We start from the raw sequence: 12,004 nt of genomic DNA on the forward strand, positions 1-12,004 counted from the left end.
TGTATATACTTTATAGTAAATTTATACTTTATAGTAAGTTTATACTTTATAGTATGTTTATACTTTATAGTATGTTTATACTTTATAGTATGTTTATACTTTATAGTATTTTTTATACTTTATAGCATGTTTATACTTTAGAGTATGTTTATATCTTATAGTATGTTTATTCTTTATTGTATGTTTGTACTTTATAGTATGCTTATACTTTAAAGTATGTTTATACTTTATAGTATGTTTATACTTTATAGTATGTTTATACTTTATAGTATGTTTATACTTTATAGTATGTTTATACTTTATAGTATGTTAATACTTTATAGTATGTTTATACTTTATAGTATGTTTGTACTTTATAGCATGTTTATACTTTATAGCATGTTTATACTTTATAGCATGTTTATACTTTATAGCATGTTTATACTTTATAGTATGTTTATACTTTATAGCATATTTGTTTTTTATAGTAAATTTATACTATATAGCATGTTTATACTTTATAGCATGTTTATACTTTAGAGTCTGTTTATACTTTAGAGTATGTTTATACTTTAGAGTATGTTTATATATTATAGTAGGTTTATACTTTATAGTATGTTTATACTTTATAATATTTTTATACTTTATAGTATGTTTATACTTTAGAGTATGTTTATACTTTAGAGTATGTTTATATCTTATAGTATGTTTATACTTTATATTATGTTTGTACTTTATAGTATGTTTATACTTTATAGTATGTTTATACTTTATAGTATGTTTATACTTTATAGCATGTTTGTATTTTATAACATGTTTATACTTTATAGCTTGTTTATACTTTATAGCATATTTGTTTTTTATAGTATGTTTATACTTTAAAGTATGTTTACACTATATAGTATGTTTATACTTTAGAGTATGTATATACTTTAGAGTATGTTTATACTTTATAGTATGTTTATACTTTATAGCATGTTTGTATTTTATAATATGTTTATACTTTATATTTTGTTTATACTTTATAGCATATTTGTTTTTTATAGTATGTTTATACTATATAGCATGTTTATACTTTATAGCATGTTTATAATTTAGAGTTTGTTTATACTTTAGAGTATGTTTATACTTTAGAGTATGTTTATATATTATAGTAGGTTTATACATTATAGTATGTTTATACTTTAGAGTAAGTATATACTTTAGAGTATAGTTATACTTTATAGTATGTTTATACTTTATAGTATGTTTGTACTTTATAGTATGTTTGTACTTTATAGCATGTTTATACTTTATAGCATGTTTATACTTATAGCATGTTTATACTTTATAGCATGTTTATACTTTATAGTATGTTTATACTTTATAGCATATTTGTTTTTTATAGTAAGTTTATACTATATAGCATGTTTATACTTTATAGCATGTTTATACTTTAGAGTCTGTTTATACTTTAGAGTATGTTTATACTTTAGAGTATGTTTATACTTTATAATATTTTTATACTTTATAGTATGTTTATACTTTAGAGTATGTTTATACTTTATAATATTTTTATACTTTATAGTATGTTTATACTTTAGAGTATGTTTATACTTTAGAGTATGTTTATATCTTATAGTATGTTTATACTTTATAGTATGTTTATACTTTATAGTATGTTTATACTTTATAGTATGTTTATACTTTATAGCATGTTTGTATTTTATAACATGTTTATACTTTATAGCTTGTTTATACTTTATAGCATATTTGTTTTTTATAGTATGTTTATACTTTAAAGTATGTTTACACTATAAAGTATGTTTATACTTTAGAGTATGTATATACTTTAGAGTATGTTTATACTTTATAGTATGTTTATACTTTATAGCATGTTTGTATTTTATAATATGTTTATACTTTATATTTTGTTTATACTTTATAGCATATTTGTTTTTTATAGTATGTTTATACTATATAGCATGTTTATACTTTATAGCATGTTTATAATTTAGAGTTTGTTTATACTTTAGAGTATGTTTATACTTTAGAGTATGTTGATATATTATAGTAGGTTTATACATTATAGTATGTTTATACTTTAGAGTAAGTATATACTTTAGAGTATAGTTATACTTTATAGTATGTTTATACTTTATAGTATGTTTGTACTTTATAGTATGTTTAAACTTTATAGCATGTTTATACATTATAGTATGTTTATACTTTAGAGTAAGTTTATACTTTAGAGTATGTTTATACTTTAGAGTATGTTTATATCTTATAGTATGTTTATACTTTATAGTATGTTTATACTTTATAGCATTTTTATATATTATAGTATGTTTATATTTAATAGCATGTTTATACTTTATAGCATGTTTATACGTTATATTATGTTTATACTTTAGAGTAAGTTTATAGCTTAGAGTATAGTTATACTTTATAGTATGTTTATACTTTATAGTATGTTTGTACTTTATAGTATGTTTATACATTATAGTATGTTTATACTTTAGAGTAAGTTTATACTTTAGAGTATGTTTATACCTTAGAGTATGTTTATATCTTATAGTATGTTTATACTTTATAGTATGTTTATACTTTATAGCATTTTTATATATTATAGTATGTTTATACTTTAGAGTAAGTTTATACTTTAGAGTTTAGTTATACTTTATATTATGTTTATACTTTACAGTATGTTTATACTTTATAGTATGTTTGTACTTTATAGTATGTTTATACTTTATAGCATTTTTATACATTATAGTATGTTTATACTTTAGAGTAAGTTTATACTTTAGAGTATGTTTATATCTTATAGTATGTTTATACTTTAGAGTATGTTTATACTTTATAGTATGTTTGTACTTTAGAGTATGTTTGTACTTTATAGTATGTTTATACTTATGGCATGTTTATACTTTATAGCATGTTTATACATCATAGTAAGTTTATACTTTAGAGTATGTTTATACTTTAGTGTATTTTTATACTTTAGAGTATGTTTATTCTTTATAGTATGTTTATACTTTATAGCATGTTTATACTTTATAGCATGTTAATACTTTATAGTATGTTTATACTTTAGAGTATGTTTATACTTTAGAGTATGTTATACTTTTTAGTATGTTTATACTATATAGTTTGTTGGAAAATGAATTCGTTATACATGATTGAAGGAAACAATGGCGTACAAAAGTACAAGTAGGTTCAGAATATTTATGCCCCTCCCACACCCAATGTTTTTCCAAGAAGCTAAAAGTTTGGGAATGGAAAAAAAAAAGTTCTTAGTACTAATAATAGTACTAATAGGTAATCCACTATTTATAGTATATTTTACAAATAATAGTTACAAATTCTTGAAAGTTATACGGCTTTGGCAGTGCTTGAAGCTTGTAGATTTTTCTAAAAGTAATTATATATTTTCTTTCTGTGATCAGTCAAGGGCCGGAGCACAAATGAACCACTAGCCACTGGATAGGCGCTATGGGGTCCTCTAAGGCCTTATAGAATGACGAGTCGCCGAATCATTCTAGATTATCACATGACATGTTTCACGGGTGATTTATACGTGGAGTGTTCAGATATTATATTCCTGAAGAAAGTAGACCGGGGTTATAGGGAATGAATGTTGAAGTGTGAATAGTTTTCATGTTGTTCCAGCTGTGAGTACAACAGAAGGGAAACAATTTTTGATTTCCGCTCCACCTTTCCCAAGAGACGTTAACAGTGCTAACATTTTCAAAATTATCCTAAAAGTGCAATCACGATATACTACTGTGGTAAGTTTTTTTTTTCAAATCTAAATTACACTTTAAAAACAAAATATATTTCCATACAGGTAGAAGGAAAGGAAATTATTTCAGAATGAATGGACCAGCTCAAAATGTATTTAAAGAAACAGGGATTCTATAGATAGTAAATTTTAAAGTTTAAGATTGTTTCAATATTTTATGAAAAGTATCACAATGTAGCCTCCACTGCAATTATAGAGTTACTTATATCTAGTGTGTATAGTATTGTAAAGTCTTTAAAAACGATTGCTATAGGCATTGATCTTGTAATTGTATAATGGCTCTTTGTGAATTATTCACAAGATGTTTGAGTTTCTTGTATGGGTTTATTAGATGCGTTTAAAACAAGATGTAAGAACTAAGTCCAGATACTTGAATGCATAAAAGCCACAGTCGAGTCTCTGTCTGTAATAAGATGTTGTCACTTTGAAAGCCTAACACCAACAAACTAGTAATAACATAGATAAACTAAAACATACTGATAACGACGTTACTACATGTCGCGTTGAGAGTCTGACAACTATGGTGCGTCTCTATATTACGTATATGCCACTATTTTCTGTGACCACTCAGTTTATGTTACTATTAACAATATTTGCAATTTTAAAACTTTCGAAAGTTTAATTAATTAAACAAGCGTGACTTTTACATCTTGAGACTCTGGGCCAATGGAAGTTCTTCTCTACCAGCCTGTTGGAACAATCCGCCTGGCTCGTATTCTTAGACACTTTACTTTATTTCGATAACAAATGTATGTTTGAAATGGTAAGGCTGAAATACGTAAGTTTACAAAGTTGAGGCCTTGTGTGCCCCTTGCGCTGTCTTAAAAGATACAGGCTTTATTACATCCTTACTACATCTTCCTTCAGAAAAAATATGCACTGTAAATATCAAAGTGTATATTACAGGTCGTGTTGACTGCTAGGTCGACTTGGACATCAGACGTGAAGTCGAACAGGCACGTGAGCCTGACGCCTCTTGTTCCAGATCAGTTCGAGGTTGACACTTTCCTAAGGTTCGTTAACAAGGACGTCTCTTGTTCTCTTTGGGTCTCTTTTATTCCTCCTCATTAACATAGCTCTATAAAGTCATGTTTTTACAAAGCTTCTATCAACTCACTCTGTCTGTCTGGTAAAAACTGTGTACACAACATTTCTCCCACACCCATTCTCGGATCAAGCTGAAACTTTGCACAATTATTTATTGACATTAACAAGTCATGAATCAATAAAAAAAAAACACAATTAGTTAATTAATTTACTAGTAATTAATTACTATGTTTGATATGAACAAGGGAAACTAATCCTTCATTATTCATAGATATGGCTAAATGTGATGGGTTTAGTCCCCTTAAATATTGCTAACGTTATTTCTCCCTCACGCATTCTTCGATGACGTCAATACTGTAATCATTTATTAGTTGTACCTAAAAAAACATGAATCAATTTAAAAAAAAAAAAAAACAAATTAATCAATTAAATGTTTGTAACTATTTTTTTTTTATATTGAAAAGGGGAAATAGCTTGTACATTATTGATAGCTTTAAGGAAGGAGTTCTTCCCATTTGGATTAGCATTTTTATTTTAAAGGATTGTTTATATTTTGCATGTTAACAGCATCATTGGCTTGCGCTGTTTATATTAACAAATAGCACGCTGGGATAGTGCAATCGGGGTGCGAGTTACAGTATTAGCTCAGTATATACTTATTTATTTATTTATTTGGAGTCTGGGAGCGCATGAGGCGCCCTGACCGCACTTCCCCGTGATGGAGGCTGTTCAGGCCTGAGCTAGCTATTATAGCACAGATTCTGTTTGACTGCCCCAGACTTGCTGATCTCCGTCTCGACAGGTCTGGGAAACCCGAAATTCTCGACCTGTATGGAGACATTTATGCACTACGCAAGACAGCAGGGTTTCTGCAAGAGAGGATTTGAGCCTCTCAAGCCCTTACCTAAATGGAGTTTGATGATGATGATGATGATGATTTATTTATTATTTATTCACAGACCAGCAAATCCTTCTGGCCTCAGATGGTGTCTCGTGCTTTCTTCACAAAAACGTTTCGTTCTCCTGGTGGAGATAGTCACCGGAAGATCCACATCGGAGACGTTTACAGCCGTGCCAGTAGAAGGATGGGGGAAAGCATACGTGGTTGTTACCTTGGAGTAAATAGTAACACAAATAATTACTAGAACACATGATTCTTTATATAACATTATGAACAGTGGCGTAGCATCCATGGCGCGAAGGGGCTCAATGAACCCGGGCCCACGGCCATTAGGGGCCTAAAGTCTGTGATTTACCAACCAAGGCAAGTTTGGGTTATATTGCGTTTGGGCCCATGGCTATTGACCGATTGGGCTCCACATGAACCGAATTAAAACTACATGCATTTGAATGTCTTTTGGTAATTATTCAGACTACTGATTTTTTTTTTGCCACACATTAAATTGTGTGTGTGTGGGGGGGGGGGCACCGACATTTTCTTGATCCCGGGACCACGGGTCCCTTGCTACGCCACTGACTGTGAATATAAGATAGTACATAAAGGCACATGCCGCGTCCCATATACTAGGACGAATTTGTACAAATGCTCCTTCTTCCCTAGTGCTATTAGAGCATGGAATGGGTTGCCTGAGCCAGCCAGGAAAACCAGTGACTTAACAGAATTTAAATCATTGGTTAACATTGCATGACTAAATGAATAACGCGTAGGACGTAATCATCTTCTTTTTTGAAGTAACGTCTGTATCATATAAGATAAGAAGAAGACTAACCAATAATACATGCGACACAAGCTTGCGATATGTGACACAATTGTTGTGCTACGTGGGTAGCCGACCGTGACTCACGTGCAAGAGTAGGGAACCCGTCCCGTTAGTGGACTGGAGAGTAGTCACGTGGGTGTGTTGTCAAGCAATTAGAACGAAAACATGTGGCGGGTTCCTTGTGTATAAAAGCTAGCTTTGTGTACATAGTAGGATTATTAAATTCGTTTCAATTAAAAGACTTATAAGGAACTCGCATCACTACAACTATAAAGAAATGATTAAACTTAAGCGATTTATGAAAAAAAGTCATTTAAAATGACTTATCAATAGGTATTTAGCAATTTATTTGATTACATTGACTATTTCAGAAAACATTACTCTGTTGTTGTCATGACAGCTGAACCTGACAATTTGATCCCATTGACTATTTCAGAAAACATTACTTTGTTGTTATCATGACAGCTGAACCTGACAATTTGATCCCATTGACTATTTCAGAAAACATTACTAAGTTGTTGTCATGACAGCTGAACCTGACAATTTGATCCCATTGAATATTTCAGAAAACATTACTCTGTTGTTGTCATGACAGCTGAACCTGACAATTTGATCCCATTGACTATTTCAGAAAACATTACTCTGTCTTTATCATCTCAGCTGAACCTGACAATTTGATCCCATTGACTATTTCAGAAAACATTACTTTGTTGTTATCATCTCAGCTGAACCTGACAATTTGATCAAATTGACATTAAACTCCAACGATCATAACGTCTCTCTTCGGATTTCGGAGCTAACGTACAAACATGGCGACAGCTTTAGCATAAGACTATCCTTAAGGTATCTTCTTTTTCTTTTCTATAACTAGTCTAAACGTCAAGCATACTAATACTTCAAGAGATTACCTGACATTTGTTGCGGAAAAGTAATGGTGGTTGGCTGCCTGGTCGCGCGGTTTGCGTGCTGGACTGTAGTTCGGATGGTCCCGAGTTCAAAACCTGCCCCTCTCATTCCCCGTCTTCCTGTGGGAGGTTTGGACAGGGAGTAAATTATCTTTAACTCTGAAAAAACATCCGAAACATGTCAAACATTTTTTGTGCTAGCCACGTGACACCACGTGACACCACGTTAGCTGTGGGCCAGAGAAACAGATGATCAATATAATAATAATAATGTTTATCTTCGAGTCCGAAGATTAATGAGGACTGCAGTATTTACCGTTGCTATGAACCCCCCGCTGCAACCTACATACTTTGCCAAATCCGACGCAGACAACAATTTTCCGCCAGTGGTCGAAAGATTTTAGAAATACTTTTACCTTAATGTTTCTGTTCACAGTGACCAGGCTTATGTCATAAGTAGCTGTGAAACAAACAGCTTGGACAGTCCTATAACAGGTAATATTTAGATGTATATGTATCTAGAAACAATGTATCTGCACATGGGCACTTCACTGGATGGATGGGGCACATAGATAACAGGACAACTAGAAGTTTTAATGTTGAGCCATAAGAGTCTTAACTGGATGGAAGAATTTTACCGATAACGTGTCACTTGAAGTTTTAAAATGGGTAAGCAATGTTGCCTGGTCGTGTGGGATGAAGTTTGGATTGTTGACTCGAGTGTCCCGCGTTTGAACCCTGCCCTCCGCCATCACCGGCGTCCTGTGTGTGTGTGTGGGGGGGGGGGGCTGAACATCTGAAACCTAAAAAAAAATAATTAAAATTGGAGAGTGTTAATACAGACATTTGTAGCACAATGCTGATTTTTTTTTAAACACACAAACTTTGCATTTGGAAAAAAATGTCAGAAGTTTGGACAAAACTAAACACAAATCAAAACATAAAAAAAAAACGTCCAGTTGGACTAATCTAAACTTTGACTAATGTATTTATCTGTACTTAATAGACAATTAAGTAAATTTTTACATATTGTCTAGATCTAAGACTTTTTGTAAAGACTTGAGAAAACCAGTATGTTAAAAATCAGCCAAACATTATACTCCTACTTCCATATCTTAACTACAGGCTCCAGACTGCTAGGAAAGAAGCCGTTTGGGGTGACAGTGGGGAATTGTATGTATAGATCCCAAGTGCAGAGATGTAAGCCTGTTCCAGGAAAGGAAGACCTTGAACACATTTCCTTCACGGCTGGTATGTTTTAACAATCTTGTTCACACATGCACAGTCCCTTCTACATTCCTATAACTTTACTTCGCATGAGGGGGGGGGGGCGTAATGGCTTAGTGATAAAGCGCGTGGCTTTCGAAAGACACAAAGACACTCATCCCATATGCTAGGACAAATTTGTACAAATACTCCTTCTTCCCCTAGTGCTATTAGAGCATGGAATGGGTTGCCTGAGCTAGCCAGGAAAACCAGTGACTTGGCCGAATTTAAGTCATTGGTTAACACGCATGACTAAATGCATGTCGCGTAGGACGTAATCATCTTTTTTTTTGAAGTAACGTCTGTATCATATAAGATAAGTAAAGAAAGATCGCGCTTTCGAAATTCGGTGAAGTCTGAGATTTTAATTCCGTAATATTTTGGGACCCAACTCAAATGGATAACCCATTTATTTGTGCTGGCTGATATGACATCCTCGTTAACTTTCGGCGATAGAACAAGATGACCTTAACATTGTTAGTTTGTGAGGTATTAAAGAGGCTTTTTTTTCTAGCAGAGCGCACAAGTAACCGCGTAACTTAGTGTTTCCCAAACTGTGTCCTGCGGACCTTGGTGTTCAGCGAGGCCCGAATAGATGTTCCACAAACTACTAAAATAACGAACTAGTAGGCCACCCATGTATTAACCTCACGTAATAAAAAAAAGCGAAGTGATTGGCTATATACTCAGAATGAGCGAGGCCTTATTAAATATTTAAAAACTCAAAAAAACTATTTTTGGAAAGATATTTAATGAAATCGGAGGCGCGGTGGCTGAGCGGTAAAGCGCTCGACTTCCGAACCGGGGGTCCCGGGTTCAAATCCTGGTGAAAAATACGATTTTTAATTTCGGGATCTTTGGGCGCCTCTGGGTCCAACCAGCTCTAATGGGCACCTGACTCTAATTGGCGAAAAGTAAAGTTGGTTAGCCGTTTTGCTGGCTAAATGAAACCCTCGTAAACCGTAGGCCACAGAAACAGAGGACATCCTCTGGTTTATTAGACTACAAGGTATGAAAGGGAAACTTTACTTTACTATTTAATGAAATTATTTGAAAAAAAAATAAGTAGTACCTACAACAGTTATAAGAAACAAATACATTTGACTTTTACCCGAAAAACACAATGAAGTACACAATCACCTCAACAGTAGTTCATGCCTCTAGCAACATTAATCCTATCATACAATCTACAATTCCACTTGACACAATTCAAGCCAATCTGATTGAAAGAAAATGTCTTCCAACTAAAAACCTAGTTTTAGGTTGCCAATCCTATTACTCAGACGTAAATCCTCCCGCGTCGTTTGAAGCATTGGATGGCAAGCTGTCTCCATAACTGAGAAGTGTCCTTGTTCCGCCATCTTCTTTTGAGCTCCCGAATTTTCTATGAATACATATATTGCATTCTAGTGCTTCGGAGGCGCTATTGCTGAGTGTTAAAGCGCTTGGCTTCCTAACATAGGTTCTGGGTTCAAATCCTGGGGAAGACTTGGGTGTTCTACTTTCGGGATCTTTAAGGCATTAGTTGGGGAAACGTAAAGGCGGTTGATCGTTGTGCTGGCAACATGACACCCTCTTTAACCGTAGGCCACAGAAACAGGTGACCTTTACATCGTCTGCCCTATAGATCACAAGGTCCGTAAGGGGGAACGTTAGTTTTGGGTACTTATTCTAGTGCTTCCGATATGTATAGATCTATCTTCTGCATCACTCATTTGTCGCCCTTCCAAATGTAAATCAGAAATGCTCCTTCCTGTGGAGACCTTCGGCAAACACTTTATACTCTTCAACGTGAGAGGAAGGAACTCGACAGGGGTGCACATCATTACATCCGGCTACGAACTTTCCACTGCCATTCTTGCCGGCCTCAACCCAAAACCAGTGACGTATCAGCGGTATCACATTGTAGGCCTAGGATCATCTTTGATGGTAAGCATTGTAGAATTACGATTCAGTAGTATATCTAGTTTGGTCGTTGGCTTGTAGCTTCCAACAGCTAGTACAACTGAACCGATGCAGGCGTATTATAGTTTTAATAAATAAACTTTTTAAAAAACTTGATCTAACTTTTCTTGTGCACAAACAATCAATGGAACGTTAAGTTCAATATACACAGAATTAACTTTTCATAAAATACTGATATAATAATAATCAAATAAGCAAAAGCTAATCCAAAAAAATGACACATCTTCACTCTCTCGCGTCTCTAGATTGTCAACCGTTCAATAGATACGGTATGACAGACCCTGTCCTGATTTCATCATTCTCCAGAACAAACAAATTAATGCTCCCTTTCTTCATCATCACCTAGGAAACACACACACACACACTCCGTCTAATAAGTATGTTACTCAAACTCATTATAAAAACTACTGAAAGTTATTTTACAATTAACTTTCAATGTGTAGTCTCCAACGTGAAAAAAATATAATGATAATAGATGTAACAAAATATTTAGCTTTAAGTCTTGTCCTATGCCTGGCTGGACTTGGCCTAAATAGTGAATTTTTCGAGTTTTCATTGGTTTATTTACTACAATATCAATTTATCCAACAAAACTCTTCATATTTTAATGGTTTAATCTTATCTTATAAAATACAGAATCAATCATAAATAGAACAAAGAATGACAAGGTTTTTTTGACAACTTTCTTCACCAGCAGCTGATCAAATAATCGAGTGTTGAGAGTCATTAGGAAACATTTGATTTGTTTCTTTTTGTTGTTTGAGTAGGTCTTTTATTTCTTGATCTTAGTCGACATGTCATTATGCTTCTGGGGGCGCGGTGGCTGAGTGGCTAAGCGCTTTCGAACCCTGGCTCTTTGGTTCCAATCTAGGTGACGACTGGGATTTTGAATTTCGGGATTTGTAAGGTGCTCCTGAGTCCACTTAACTCTAATAGGTACTTCACATTAGGTGGGAAAAGAAAATGCGGTTGGTCGTTGTGCAAGCCACATGACACCCTTCTCTTTAGCCCTTGTCGAAAGAAACAGATCACTTTAAAATCACCTCCCCAATAAATCGCAAGGTCTGAAAGGGGAAGCTTTACTTATTTATTCTTTAAAACGAGTTTTACAATTTATGCATATCTATGTTTTTCAGCTTCAATCTGATTTTCGATGGCTGCAAGCAACACACCCAGTGCAGGTGGTGTATGCTCAGATGTCGAGCTGTTTTGGAGGAGGAGGCCTAGAGTCCAACATGATGCTCCTTACTCCGGTGGAACTCTTTTTGGATATGTACGATTGCATGTAAGTAAGTAGTCCCACTGATTCTATGTAACTAGGCATGTATCCTTGGGCA

At 33.5% G+C, this 12,004-nt stretch overlaps 1 protein-coding gene across 1 annotated transcript in view; it reads left to right on the forward strand.

The window, feature by feature from the left end:
* Nucleotides 1-12,004, forward strand: part of LOC106079382 (uncharacterized) — a 39,968-nt gene that overhangs the window by 2,826 nt on the left and 25,138 nt on the right. Inside the window, exons 3-10 of the mRNA XM_056017886.1 lie at nt 3,631-3,749; nt 4,670-4,776; nt 5,770-5,928; nt 7,228-7,374; nt 7,873-7,931; nt 8,562-8,687; nt 10,444-10,631; nt 11,804-11,952. Coding sequence (XP_055873861.1) covers nt 3,631-3,749; nt 4,670-4,776; nt 5,770-5,928; nt 7,228-7,374; nt 7,873-7,931; nt 8,562-8,687; nt 10,444-10,631; nt 11,804-11,952 — 1,054 coding nt within the window. The remainder of the gene's footprint in view (nt 1-3,630; nt 3,750-4,669; nt 4,777-5,769; nt 5,929-7,227; nt 7,375-7,872; nt 7,932-8,561; nt 8,688-10,443; nt 10,632-11,803; nt 11,953-12,004) is intronic.

The sequence above is a fragment of the Biomphalaria glabrata genome, chromosome 18, assembly GCF_947242115.1.
Source record: "Biomphalaria glabrata chromosome 18, xgBioGlab47.1, whole genome shotgun sequence".
NCBI classification, from domain to species: domain Eukaryota; kingdom Metazoa; phylum Mollusca; class Gastropoda; family Planorbidae; genus Biomphalaria; species Biomphalaria glabrata.